Below are 15,342 nucleotides of genomic sequence, written 5' to 3'. Positions count from 1 at the left end.
TGGAGTGTGAACCAAGGCACTGCCCACCCCCATCACTGCAGCAAAGACCCTTCTCAGTGCACCCCTGCTGCCACCTCCCCCCTCCACTGTAGGTGGGTGACCGACTGCTGTTGTCAAGCGTTCATACAGAGAGGACCTGGGCCTTTTTTTTTTTTTTGAATTATTGTTGGGAAATAAATCATAAGCAGTTTCTAACTGCCCATCCATCCCCAACAATGACATGTGGAAAACAGATAATAAACATTGGGTCAGGATAGGGAAAGAACAAATAGAAGGAGAGAGAAGTCTTGGCTGTCGGTGTCAGGTGAAAAATACAAACCCAAAACTGAGCCATAGACAAATGTGACACCTGGAGTGTCACATACTCACAGCGGGCTGGGCCTCCCATATCCATCACCAGCCGAGACCCATCCCTCACAGACACGGCCACAGGCAGTCTGATCTGGGCAGTTCCTCTGTTGACACTGCCACTGCCTGTGATTATAGTGTTCAGGAGGCAGAGAGAAGTGTTCCTGGAGGAAGTTTGCGGGCTAAACTAGTCAAATCGGGTTCATGTGAGAGACCCTGCCTTCCTGTATAAGCTGAAGGGTAATTGAGGAGGAGCCCTAATGTCAGCCGATGGCCCCCACATACACTCACCACGCGTGTGCACACATATCCAAATGCACAGGTGTGCCTATACGCATATAGACACCCACATAAACACACACATGCTCACACATATGCATGCAGAAAATAAACTAGTTATATTGGCTGTTTGTTTGTTTTTTTTTTTTACTTTAAAAGTCAAATTAGCAACCTAAGATTCAAGGCATGTACTTAAGTGAAACCCACAGTATCAAACTTTTGACTCAACAGCGTCTATTTGAGAAGCACTCTTGTTTAACATGACTCAGTCTCCATTTTCTGGCCACCTTCTGTGTTTAAAAAAAAAAAAAGTCCAGAATCCCAGGCAGTGACCAAAGATGCTCACATTCACCCTTTAATCTCCACTGCCTCCCCTGGTGCCATTCAGAGGTAGAGACGTTGTGTGTGGTTCAAACTCTCCGCCTTGCTCTCTAATTTCCCTGCACTGGTCTCCAAAGAGAACTTCCCCGCTGCCCTGCAGTTTGCACGTCATGAAGGGAACAGCCGCCCACCCCGCACCCCACCCCCTGCTGTGCGTTCCCTTCCACTCTGTACGCTTTTCGCCTCTTGATATTACATGTTCTGTTGAAATTTTAACCACTGAGAAATACGTGGACTCAATTTTTGAAAGAATGTTATCTGCAGTTTGCTGGATGATGAGGAGAAGAAGAAGAAGAAGAAGAAGAAGAAGAAGAAGAAGAAGAAGAAGAAGAAGAAGAAGAAGAAGAAGAAGAAGAAGAAGAAGAAGAAGAAGAAGAAAAAGAAGAAGAAGAAACTATCCCAAACCAAGGGCATGTTTTCAATTCAGTATATTTTCCACTCTGTCATTGATGAGGGTGTTGCCTCCTCATTTCAAATTTCGATTTTCCATTTGTTCATCTCGATCCGTTATGCCAATGTAAAAGCCATTGGTTTAGTCGATCCCAGCTGTGCTTGTGTCTTCACACAAGCCCACCACACTTCCTGGGGTGACAACGACGACGACGATCTAGCCTCTGAACGCAGAATCAGGACAAAGGGCATCCCTCTGCCTTCTACCCCAACCTAATGTTTCTCTTAACCATTGGGCTATAAATTATTTTTTTTGATATTGCCATTTTAGATATTTAGATTATAAAAGTCTTCAGAGGAAAATAAATTGTGGTCTGAAAATCGTGTGCAGCTATTTTAATTGGCAGAACCAATAGCGTGGATCCAGTGAAAGGAAACTTAATGAACACAATCCATTCTCTTTGCTGGACCCCTCAGAGCCATCCGTCCTGCAGTCAGGGCCCTGCGTATTTTAAGTTACCCTGAAGGCATCGCTGTTCGCATTGTAATGAGGAACTCTGGGGTCACTTATTAAAGGGATGGTCCTGTGGCTTCTACAAACATCATCAAAATCCTAAAAGCACCAATAAACCCATCCACTTTTAGACTCCACCATCAAACAAGCTATTTTCTCCATAGCTTTGGGGCTAATAAATTAGAATTTTATTTTTATTAATGCCAGCACAGGCTGGGGTACCTTGGGAGTGAGGCTCAAAGAGCCCCTGCTGCATCTTTTAACATTAGAAGAGCTGTCTGTCCCCTCAGTGTCCCAGCTGAGACAGCATCCGGCCACAGCATTTCTCCTGTGATCACTGGGCCTCTCTGGGGCTTTTGGTTGGCAACAACCTTAGAGGCAAACAGCCATGGTCCAAAGCCCAGCCCCACGTCTTACACACCCTCTCTGGGAGCCTCAGTTTTCTCTTTGAAAAACTGGCATAGTACCTGCCTCTCACAGGACAGCAAACAGAACAACCTACGAACTTAAAGGGAAAGGCCTCGCTCACCTGGAGTGTGAGGTGAGAAACACCTTCAAGGAAGGTTGTTTGTATCATATTGGGAAATGTTAAGATGTAGTGATGGTTGAGTTGTCCTTACAACAGAACACTTTGAAGAAGTCCGGAGCATTCATGTACAAAAACACAGAAATAAGCTCTTAAATAAAACACTTGTATCCAGCATGCATACACAGGCTGTCACTGTCTCACCCTGCTAAATCTACCTCCTGAAAACTGGCCCATCAAAATTTGATCGGGAAAAGTTCATGAGGCTGAGTCTGGCTCATTGCTTCCTTCCTTACCTGGCTGCAAAGGGGCCACCCGAAGAGTCCCCAAGGCGACAAGTAGGGGCTGCCACACTGGGATCTACCAGAGTAAAAGCCACAGAGGCAGTAAGCTGCCCCTCCAGCCACCGTGCCCTCTGGTGAAGAGGCTTCCCCAGAGGTGTTGAATGATTTCAAAAGCCTGCTTCTGCTGGGCATGAGCCCCCGTGTCTGGAATTCTGGACATTTATAAAGGAAGACTCTCAAAAGTTCCAGGCCAGCCTGAGCTATATAGAAAGTTCCAAGCCAGCCTGGGCTACAGTGTGAGGCTCTGTTTAAAAAATAAAAACAAAAACAAACCCATGATCCACTTAAGAGGCCTTGGAGAAAAGGCAAAGGCATCCCTGTCTTTTCTACTAAATAAAATTGTACCATTCCATTGCCTGACTTGACATACCTTAGCTTGACTTCTACTCTTATTAATATGTGTGTGTGTGTGTGTGTGTGTGTACATATAAATATTTCTTGTTGCTGTTAATACTCTGCTTAATTATGGCCTCAGGTTTCTAGGTCATCAGACACTAAATGACAAAATAATTTCCTTTGCCCTCCCTTTATCCCCTGGCCCCAGAAGTCCGTCATGGCCTCATTCACCTCATAGGAGCCCCTTTACAAAGCCTCTCGATGCTACATGGACTGTGGGCAAAGCTACAGACTCCTGGGCCTGTTGGTGGCGCCATATTCTCCTGTACAGAGCAAATCATGTGAAGCACTCACCAACTATGGCCTGCTCTGCTCCTAAGACAGTGTAGAATCCTGAGTGAGATGCCAACATCATTTGCAAGTTGGACATGGTCACTAAAGTGCTAGCAAGTTCTTGGTTTTTTGTTTTTTTTTTTAAATCTTTGTGATTTAACCCATTTAAGCTAGAGAGGGACCAGGAAGGTTCATGTCACCATAATGTCTTGAAATAGCGCTGTCACAGACTCAGCAGGGAGAATGCCTTATATAAAACTCCCATGCAAGGCAGCTCAGCAATAGCCACCAAGTTCACGAACGTATTGTTTTCAAAATACAATTCACAGCATCCATAAGAAATGATTTTTCAGACAAGATGGATTCAGCTTGATGCTCAGCAAAGAGGGGCATCAAACACAAGAATAAGAGTGTTTCCATGTGTCCTGCCTGTGTGACCCCGGGCAAGGCTCTTGATAACTCCATGCCTCCATTCCCTCATATGTAAGGGAAAGTAGCAGCCCTCTCTCCGCTTAAGGCCACTGTGAGGAATAGTTGAGCTCATTATTTGTAAAAGAGCTCAGACTTGCCTCGCAGTGCTGACTTTAAGCTGTGAGAACACAAAGGGGACGGACTCAGCCTTGGCCACTAGAGATCTGAGAGATCCCCAGCACCCTACCCTACCGTAGTTCTCAAATAAGCAATTTAAAAAAAAAAAAAAAAGTACTGAATTCTTAAACCTGATGGCATAGAAAACATTGCTTCTTTTTAACAGATTTGGTGTTTGCTAAAATGGTGGATCTTAAAGATTCACGCTGAGCTCATTCAACTCAGAGGACCAAAGAAAAATGTCTCCCCTACAGCCCGTGGCTTCTGCTTCTGCCTGGCCTTGTGCAGAGTAGGTGTGTTTCTGGACCCGCAGCTGTGTACCTACAGAGAGGTGACTCTGAAGTGATGGCACACCCAATCTCAAGGGGACCTGATGAGGAGTTTGCTGTTCTGCCACCTGATGTCTTTGTCCTACAAAATCAGAGCCCTGGATGCCAAGGCAGCCCTTCTGAGTGCCTCCCCACAAACACCAGTGCACACCAGTGCACACCCTGGGAGATCTGGTGTGACAGGCCACTAGCCGAGATCCCTTCCTCCACTTTGGGTGACAACTACCACACCCAGACAGAAGTCCCTTGGGTAATCTCCAGCACCAAACCACACAATTCCCAGTCTACTTGGGGCTGATATGCTGGGCAGCTTTTTATATATGACCGTTTTCTCTTCCTAAATTCAACAAGGGTTTGGAAATCCAAAGCCGGTCAAACATTAGCTAAGCATTGACATTAACGGAGTGGGGAGTCTTGTTTCCCCCACCAAACTCAGGAAGCATCACGTCACGTCGCATTTCTACAGCAACATCAATTATTAACGCGTGTGTGTTTTGCTGACAGAGAACCTCGCTGGAAATGTAGGTTTTGTTATTCCGTTCTGGGTCGTTAATTGTGGAGAGCCGGCAAATGTAATGGTTTGCTCACATGGGGAGCCTTCATTAAGATGCGTTAATCTACAGCCCATGCATTCCAATATGTCGTATGTTATCATGCTCTCCCTCTCCTTTTAATATCCCTAATTTATTTTTAAATGAGTTGCTGTTTATGTGGCCAGTTAACAAATTTGAATTCATATGACCAGAGTCTCTAAAGAAGAAAAGATGTTTGTGCCCAAAGGACAGGATGCTCGTTAGCATAGGATGTAAATTTATTAGAACCTTCAAATGCAAAAACAGCAAGAGGAGGGAGTTACAAATGACCCAGATGTATTCTCGCCAGAGAAAATCTATATGGAGAAACACGCATGAGTGCTCCCATCTGAATAACACAGCACGGAGCAGCACAACACGGAGTGGAAGGGGCTTGGAGCTTGTGGTGGCGGCCATCTTCATTGGCATGAGCCCTCCCTCCGCTTTCACATCTGTCCAATGGGATCCTCCTCGCTCTCATTTCTACTTCCAAAGATGAATGTGAGCATCGCTGAGGAGGCACAGAGCAAGGGCTTGTGGGGCAGAGTACAGCCAAACCTTGAGATGATTACATCAACCTGTTAAAGAATGTTGCAGGGGCTGGAGAGATGGCTCAGTGGGTCAAAGTGTTCACTGTGCAAACATGAGGACATGGGGTTCAGATGCCCAGCCCCCACATAAATGCTGGATGGACATAGCAGCCTACCTATAATCCCAGCTCTCAGGAGGTGAAATCAGCTCTCAGCAGCAGATTGCCTAGCTGGAATGGCCAGATCTGTGAGTTCTGGGTTTAGATGAGAGACTCCAGGAAGTTACTCAGCGTCAACCCCTGCCCTCCACACACATAAGTGTGTGTGCACATGCACGTGCACACACACACACACGCAAAAAAATGTGTAATTCTCACTCTGGAGCCACTCTTTGGGTATTTGCATCTTAATAAAAATTGTGATTTTTGTACTTAATTCTCTTTATACTAAATGAGAAAATTGTCATTTTAAAAAGTTTCTAGTGGATACATTGATAAAGTATTACACATAAAACTTCCTCTTCTATTTCACTTGACTGTTTGGTTTTAAGTGGATCCTAAATTCTAACAAACGGGAAGGTGGAACAATCTCTCCCACATGGAGGTCCAGAAGTGTTCCTTATGGAGGTGTGTGTGTGTGTGTGTGTGTGTGTGTGTGTGTGTGTGTGTGTACACATACATTGGAGCTTGTTTGACCCAATGGCCATGGTACAAAATTCCTAGAACAACTGAGTGTGGCCTTTGATCTGCCAGGTTGTGCTGGGACATCAGCACCAAACCCATCACCACACTAGCTAGGATAATGTCCCCTGGGACTACTCCCCAAGCAGTCAAAAGTTACTCAAAGTGACACAGTAAGCATTTCCAGGAGCTCAGGAGGCAGGAAGTGGAGGAATGTCTTGAGTGGATGTAACAACTGTCAATAAAGCGCTGTTTAGCCAATAAGCTGGGCAGAAAGACAGGAAGTGGAAGGCGGGACTTCCTGGAGAGGGGGAAAAGCCAAGATTGACAGTTGAGAGGGGAAGTGGGTTGAGAGTTGACAAGGACAGGGGACTGGGACAAGGGGAGAGAACAGGCCGAGGATTACCAGATTGGCAAGTGCTTGGAATATATGTATGTTATGAGGTTTAGAGTAGTTAGTTTACGTCAGTTTACAAGTAGATTTGTATCAGTGTAGATTCTGCCCAGCATAGTGCTGGCAGCTTTAAAGTACATTTCAGACTCTGTGTCAGTTATTAACCATCTTAGGCTGAACCGATACATTTTACTGTAACACAGAAGTCATGAGTTCTGAGTCTTGGTAATTTGGTTACCAATATAATTGACTTAAATTATTTCATATAACGTTAGATTTAAAAATGGCCGTGTTTAACCCAGCAGGCAAATTTACCAAGAATGCACTTTGGGTCTCAAGAGTCTGTGAAAGACTGGCTTTGGTACCCAGTCATTCTGCCTTTGGTTTGAGGGCCTTGGCTGAACCTCTGGAAGCCTTGAGATGCCAGCTTTTGCCCTGTACAAGAGAGCTGTCCTCTCTCACTCTTGTATTTCTGATGCGGGAGGTAAGGGGGGCTGTAAGCACCAGGCTCGGCTCCTTCCCCACCTCCACCACCTTTACTTCTCTCCATCCAAGTTTCCGTCATGGTGTTGCCTGGATTGCTGCATAGAGATATGGGCTAATCTACCTGACTTTTCAACCTCGGGGCTTCAAAAGAACTGAGTTTTATCCTAGCATCATTTGAGGTATGAATGCCTACAACCTTGCATAGATGCTGCACATGGCTCAGGGCTGGGGGCCAGAAGATGCTGCACATGGACCACTTTCTGATTTGTTGATTGACAGGTCTGGAGGGAGAACATTCTGTAAGATGTGTTGGGATGTGTGTCTGAATTAGGCTGCACAGTGTGTGTCTTTGGAGAGTTGAGAGTTGATTTCCAGAGTTGAATTTTAGGTCAATTCTAAATAATCAGAATACAACTCCTTTCGATAGGCTTTGCAACAAGCACTTCCCTCCTCTCCGTTCTTTCCTCCCACTCATCAATAAGGCTGGGAAAAGCTTTAGTTTCTGAAACCCGGGGGACGATTTATAGGCTTACTGAGTGTCCTAGTTTTCTATCGCTATAACACAGTATCTGAGATGTTGCTTACAATCAATGGGTCCTCACTGTTTTGGATCTGAACGCGCATTGTTTGAGCTATTACACACCTCGGAGTGTGTGCCGTGGTGTGTGACGTCTCTCCCCTTCCATGGTGTGAATTCTTCAGATGCTAGCCCTGGCTCTGACCTTGTGCTCTAGCTGTATTGTTTTCTAATGTGTCTGTGTTGCGAGGCCTCCAAAGGCAACACACTTGATTTCCCTCTAATGGCTCACACACACACACACACACACACACACACACACACACACACACACACACGGCCAGTCCTCTGACTTTTAGAATCTCAATGCTTTGGGCGGTTTGTTTTCAGAAGCCACCCCCTCGCTTCAACGAGGTCAGCACTGCCATCGTCCAGTCTGAACACGTGATGCGCCTGCGGAACGAGATGCAGCTGAAGCACGAGAAGAGTTACAAGCAGGCCTTGGTGAACATCAAGGAGGACCTGAAGGTGATGGAAGGCCCGGACATCAAGGATCACCTTCAAGACCAGATCCGGCGCTGGTTCATCGAATGCAGGTGACCAGTTCTCCCCAGGTGGCTCCGCGCAGCAGCCGGTGGTTTTGCTGCTGTCTGGTTGTCTCGTTTCATTTTTGAGGCAAGGTCTCACTGCTTAGTCCGAGCCAGGTTTGAATTTAAGGGAGGCCTCTTGCTTCCGCTCTGCAGCCCTGGGATTAGGAGCGTGAGGCACCGCCTGGCGTGTTGTGGTCTTGAACACCCAGGCATACAGCACGGAGGAGACAAGAGGTTTCTTGACTTCATTTTGAAAAAGTCAGCTATCAGTGCTAAGGATTCAGAAGTGGTTTTAATTAATTGCTTCTTGGCCTGTTTGGTTTGTTTTTTGTTTTTAATATGGAGATATGGCCCACGCAGTGCCCTGTGACCAATCCAATAGGGTGTGTGGTAGGGGACTGGATGGCCAAGTGTGTCTACAGCCCAGGAAACCAGAAATAACCAGGCTGCTTCAGGTTTTCAGTCCCCTGGGGGCCAGCTGCTAGTTCCCTAAAGTGATGGATCACTAGGGTTCTGAGACCAAGGCTCCAGGCCTACTTTTATGTTAGATTTTTTTTTTATTGCTTTCAAATGGAATGCCAGCTGGTCTAAGACTTGTTTGCTGGTGCAGTTTTAAAGTATGTTCTATCTTAGGGAGAACAAAATAAGGGTGCCCTGTCAGGATCAGGTGAGGACATCGATTCCTACTAAAGAGCATTCGTGTGTGTGCGTGCATGAGTGCATGTGTGGGTCGGTGGGTGCGTGCATGCGTGGGTGGGTGCATGCGTGCGTGGGTAGGTGGGTAGCAGGCAGGTTGTTGAGCAGACATCCGGGAATCCTCTCTTTCTGGATTTAGTAAGTCCCTTAACAGAAAAGAATCCAGCAGTAGTGATGGCTAACTCACCTTCCTCTGGTTCATCACTCACCTTCTTGTCACCGTAGAGGCCCAGGGGGCAATGGACATAGAGAGGCTCCCAGGTACAACTGGCAGGAGGGGGGGGGGAGGTCTTGTCCCAGCAGCTGGACAGCCAAACCCTGTCCACAACCGTTCTCCACCTCTCTCTGTTGACCTCATATGGAAATCTAATTCTCGCTCCCTGGATGATAGTCAGACTTTATCCCAAAACTTCACAGTGGGTGTAGGCATGGCAATCACATGCATCTGATGTGAGAATTCTGCTCTATTCTTTATTATAAATGACGTTTCTACACATTTAATGATTTTTCTCAAGTTCAAACTTGATTGAAGTTGCGATTGCCGGGGAGGGGGCATTTCAGTGAGCGTCTTGATGGAGCATTCTGAACTCATCCTGGGAGATAGGTGGGCTTGTCCTGGGGGAGGCACAGACAAGCCCGTGCCCCCTTCCCACCCGGCCAATCTCCCCTCCTTCTCCTCCTGGCGATGGTTGCACAAATGTACACACTTGTCAAAACTTATCAGTTCTCCCTCCTGAAATCTGGCAGTTTATCACCTGTCAGTTATACCTCAAGACAAGCTGTTAGAACGACACAAGATGGGTAGTGGACCAGCAATGTGCCCGTGTGCTAACTCGTAAAAAAATGAATCACATATTTTGCTGTTTCTTGGAATACCAAAACCCAGTCTTCCAGCCTTATTCCAACCCCACGCCTACTCCTAGCATAAGGGAAAGTTGCATTTGTCAGTTCTGGTTAAAAATAGTCGCTTTGGGGGCAAACTGCTCTTCCTACCTAGATGTACGACCAGTTCAGATGCCCCTTCTCAAGAACCTTGCAGGATTTCTCTTCTTACGAAGCCTGCCTGCATAGAGAGCCAAGCTTCAAACACCCAGAGCTATGCCTGCATGAAGAGTGACGAGACTGTAGGCATGGGCAGACACCTGTTAATTGGCACAGTAATACTACATCACTTGGTGGAAAATGAGGTGTCAGGTGAGTGCACCGTTGTGTGTCCATCACAGGGCTACACACACACCACACACACACACACACACACACACACACACACACACACACACACACACACACACACACACACGGATGCCCAAGCCTCCCTCACGACTGGACACCATGAGGCCTCTAGATACTATGTGTATGTATATCTGTGTAGTGGTGTGCAGCACATACGTGGGATAGTGCAGCTGTGTTCTGTCACGTTACTCCAAACGGTGCGCTTTTTAAAGGGCACGACCTGTTTATTCTGGAAGTCTACACTTAGCGTGACAGTGGGTCACGGAAGCCAAAACCACAGAGGGCAGAAGTGCAGATAGGGGAGCTGTTGTGCTCACAACATGTGGAACCCCCTCAGCTTTGTGCACACGTGTGGAAAGCTCTAGGAAGAGCACGGCAGACGCTAAAGATTGCCTCCAGCTTGGCTCTGGGGAGATGGGTTACTATAGCGTCTATCTTCTGTGAGAATTCTTTTGTTTAAGTAAGCGTTATTTTTATGATTAAAAAAGACAGTTAAAAATACATGAGATGGGGGAAGCAATCTGCTCTCATTGGTTTAAAATACTGAAGACACTCAAGTTTTAGGGAAGTAGTTTAATGGGCTGTCTTTCATCTCACGCTGGGCTGTCATTCTGGACACAGGATTGGGTAGGACGGTGAAGGTGTGAGTTATTTTCCCTACCTGAGTCTGGGCAGGCCCTAGCTGTCACTCTGGAAATGCCCAGTTGTTACAGCATTTCTGAGGTCCTTTGAAGATGCAGCTGGTGGGCCTTCTGAAGACACTTCCTCCTGGTGTTGTCGACCCCACCGTTTGGGGGCTGCTCAGGGGCCCCTTCGTGGGTACACTGGGCAGAATCCACAAAGGCATAAAAATTCCTCTTTTTGAAGTAACGTAAGGTCGAGGGTAAATTTATTTTCATAATTGGATTAAAGTCATCTGATGGGCTTTGATAAAGAGCCTTCTCCTTGCTTTTTTAAATCAAAGGCAAATAAAAGCAAATATTGTCTTTTGAAGTACGAAGCACGGTCCATTCTCAGAATAAACCCCAAGCACAGGGGCGGGTCAGGAGACCGTGAGAAGCCCTAAGGAATAAACACTCACTCTCGGCTCATCTGGTCAGTGCATACAGGCTGGCATCCGACTCCAACTCACCATATTGCTGGGGGCGACATTGACCTCCCAAGGGCTGGGTCACAGGTGTGCGACACCATGCCTTTTGATTATTTGTTTTTTAAGCCACCTTTTAAGCTACCTTGGATCATTTTTTTGATTATCTGCCATTTCATACACATGTATAATGGTGTTTAGCTGTTTTCCGTCTTCTCTCCCTTCATGCCCCTCCCACTGAAAAGTTACACTTCAAAAATAACACCTATTCATTTGAGATAGAGCTTAATGAGGAAAATTTGGCCTCTGTATAGTTTCAGCATCCAGAGACACCAACTGTGAACATGTTTGGTAAAGTTCCTTCCTGTCTCTTTTCCAATATGTATTTTAATTAGTTTTATTTATTCATATTTTTGCTAATGTTTAAAACCTAAACATTGAACTTTCCCACGGCCTTTCAATGCGTTCCAAGAGATTTTTTTTTTTAAAGGAATGCTTGGCACTCAGTTGCATGGGTGCACTAGTTAATAAACTGATTGCAATCTTTTTTTTTTTAAATATTTTGCAGAGCTTATTTTAAAAGGTTATCAAATGATCTTGGAATTTGTATTAACTTAATTATTTAGGGGTTGGGGAATAATTTCATTTTTGCTTTTGCTCTGAGACAGGATCCAACTATACAGCCCAGGATAGGCTTCAATTCAATGTATTCCTGCCTCGGCCTCCTGAGTGCTAGGATCACAGGTGTGAACCCCCAACTTATTTGAGTTGGTTTTGTTAGTTGTTTTTTTCACCTCTGGGCGGTTCTGTCATTTTTTTTCTTCTTCTTCTCTGTATCATGGTGCCGGGTTCTTTCTCTAAGTGATCCTTGTTATGTAGTTATATACATGAATATTAAAGATCCTTAAACTTCTGGTGTATCATTAGAATAATGACCATCTAGGTTTTCATTTGTCATTATTATACCAAGGGAGGCGTCGGCCCTTGCCAGGTACCTCATGGACCTTTTCTATGGTATGTCCTCTCTGCCTCTCTTACGCTGCCAGGCCCTGGGATCTTCTGCAGAGTGTGGCAGTGTGTGCATTGCCCTTGCTGTAGTGTGGGCCTATTGGAAGCAGCAGCCTTTGTCAAAGGTCTTAGTCTGGGAAGCTTAACCAGTTAGAGGCTGCTTGAGTTGTTGCTCAAGCAAGCACCAACTTCCAGGACTTTCCCTTCGTGCCTCCTCCTAGCCCCAGGGTCAGAACTCAGATGTGGGGTGCCCCACTGTAACTCCCAGGGTCTCACTTGTAATTGTAGCCATTTTAGTGACTGGGACATCAGGCATGCATTCAGGGAGGAGGGGGAGCCTGTTACTTCCTGAATACTTATTCCATGACAAGAATGCGTTACAGGTGAACTCATTTGACCTCTTTGCTAGTTTGTTATCGCTGCGATATTAAATCGATGCACTCTTGGTGACTTAACTGGAACCTGGAGGCCTGAGGTGAAAGGATAGCGCTGTGCTCTCCAGAAACTCCGTGGATAACCTAGTCACTGTGTCGGGCCTCCGGTGGGTGCTGCCACTCCTTGGCTTGTGTGTCTAGGTCACTCCACCAAACATCAGGGGTCACGTTGCTCGCTCCTCTGTGTGTCTCTGACCACCTTGCACATGTGTTGCATGATATTGAGGGCAACATGGAGAGACTGCCACATGACACAGGTGACCCCCGTCAGATATCCAGTCACACCATCTAGAGCAATTCTTCCATGTACGGTGTCACACACTGCTGGGATTAGGACCAAGGGTCTTTGGCATCCACCCTTCAGCCCACCACACACCTGCAGCCCTGTGAGATGGCTCCACATCCTTTGCACCACTGGGAGCATAATAAGGACCGACTGCAGGACCTTGGGTGAGTGTAGACAGTTGGCATCAACAGGACTCTCTGCTGCACTAATTCCGCCATCTAGCACAGTAGCAGACGTCGACTTAGCCTGCTGTGTGAACTGGCTCCAACCTGCAAGGCTTCCGCTATGCAGTGTGCAAAGCAAGGCACGTCGAGAGGAAAACGCTTTCCTATTTTGTTCGTGGACCTTACCCTGAGCTGGAACCGTGTGATCTGATCCTTGATGATGAGCAGTAATGGGTAGTAGTGGGGGTTGGGGGGGCGCGGAGCACAACTCCCAGTCAGCCCAGTTACCTCAAGGGCAATCTACAGTGGCCTGGGCGTCAAGCTGTGACAGTCAGCAGAGCAGCTATATAAAATGCATTGTCCAACTTCCGGTGCATTTAAGGGACATAGTTGAGCAGCAGCCGTATGTTTTATTTTATTTCATTCGAATGTAGGTTAAGGCAGCCACATGTCCCTAGAGGCGACCATACTGAGAAGGACAGCTGTGAGGACGTTCCCAGAAAGCACTCACTGTGTGCCTTTACTTGGGGCCACCGTCCACTGCATTAAGCCTCAGGACTCAATTGTGAAGAGGTCTTAGCCATAGCTTCATCCAATGCACAACTACAATGCAGAATCTTGGCAGACACTCAGCTAGGCTGCAACCCCCAGAGCCAGCCCAGGGAACTGGGACTCTCATCACTGAAGATGCAACAGCCTTTCCTCCTCCCGGTCACCTGCATCAGCACCATGTAAGTGGCCTTCATCACCAGAAAACTGGGACTAACTCTAGCTCTTATAAGGCCCTTACAAATGAGAGGCCCGGGTTCGCCCGGGAGTCTTGCGGTGCCTCCGCCGCTGCGGTTCATTGCTTACTGACTTAGTTTCGTTTCTCTTGCTGTAACTAAGCACCCAGGCAAAAGCAGCACAGGAGAAGAGAGGTCCTATGTGTACTGTAATGCCAGGTTACAGTTGCTCATCGCAGAGAAGTCCCCGAGGCAGGAGCTTGAAGCGATTGATAATATCATACACACTCAAGAACAAAGAAAAATAAAGCAGCTGAGCTTGGTGATGAGGGAAGGGGGGCGGGGCACTCGAGCTTGTGCTCCTCAGAAGCTTCTGCTGCTTCCTCTCCACTCACAGTTCAGGGCCCAGCCTAAGGGGTGGTGCTGCCCACAATGGGCTTGAGTCAGATAATAACTAAGCCAGTTCCCCAGAGAGAGGCCCCGCAAGCCGATGTGATCTGGGCAATCCCTCCACTGAGGCCTTCTTCTTAGGTTACGCTAGGTTGTGGCAAGCTGGCAATTAGAACTAACCAACGCCCTGTGTAAAAGTGCTCTCACTAACTGGGCACAGTGGTGCACGCTTGTAATCCTAGCACTCGGGAAGGCAGAAACAGGCAGATTCTCTGTGAATTTGAGGCCAACATGGTCTACAAAGTGAGTCCAGAACAGCCAAGGATACACAGAGAAATCATCTTGGGAGATAAAATAAATAAATAAATAAAGAGAAAGAAAGAAAAAGTGCTCTGACTTCCAGGGAACCTTTCAAAGGGGGGGGGGCTACAATGTGGGAGTCAGATCAGCCTGGTAGCCTCTCCAGGCACATTAAAGCCGACTCCTGTGTTACTGTTCTCATTGCTGGGATCAAGGACATGACAAGAAGGAACTTAATTGAAGTGGCTCACAGTCTGAGGGGATACATTTGCCGCGGCAGGGAGAACATGGCAGCAGAACCTTGGACACAGCTAGGCACACTGCATCTGCAGTCAGAAAGCAGGAAGTGGAAGCGAACTTTGCAGCAGGACTCTGAACCCTAGACGCCTACCCCCGGTGTCACACATCTGTCATTGATGAAGCTCCGTGTCCTAAAGGTTCCACAACCTTTACTGCCACCAGCTGGGGACCAAGTATTCGAACACAGGAGTCTATGGGTGACATCGCACATGCAAATCAAAGAGGTGCTGTGAGCTGTATATAGCCTTACATTGTTTATCCAGCAGATACAATAGTCGCCATAAAGGTCAAAGGAAAATGACTGTAGAGGGCAAGTTGGACCTCAGCAGTGTGGCCACGTGGCTGGAGATGTAGCTACCACCACTGCCTGTTAATGTTCTGGTGCAGTGATGCATCCTGCCTACACATCAAACAGATGTGCTGTGAAGGCTGCATATACACACAAGCTCTCACACTAACTTGGGAGTTGAGATCCTAGAGTGGAGGCTGCATGGGTTCAGATCTTCACTCTGCCACTTAGGTCTTTGTGCCCTTGAGCCATACCCGCCCCTCTCTCTGCATTTGTTCCATCTAAATGTATGC

General features: G+C 46.9%; 1 protein-coding gene across 1 annotated transcript in view; it reads left to right on the top strand.

Moving 5' to 3' along the window:
* The window catches only part of DRC11 (dynein regulatory complex subunit 11), a 113,546-nt gene that overhangs the window by 17,460 nt on the left and 80,744 nt on the right, over positions 1-15,342 (top strand). The window contains exon 6 of the mRNA XM_084779500.1: positions 7,938-8,143. Within this exon, the coding sequence (XP_084635626.1) occupies positions 7,938-8,143 (206 nt within the window). The remainder of the gene's footprint in view (positions 1-7,937; positions 8,144-15,342) is intronic.

The sequence above is a fragment of the Acomys minous genome (assembly GCF_964271855.1).
Source record: "Acomys minous genome assembly, chromosome: 4".
NCBI lineage: Eukaryota > Metazoa > Chordata > Mammalia > Rodentia > Muridae > Acomys > Acomys minous.
The sequence above is the reverse complement of the archived record's forward strand: the minus strand, read 5'-3'. Positions and strand labels throughout refer to the sequence as shown.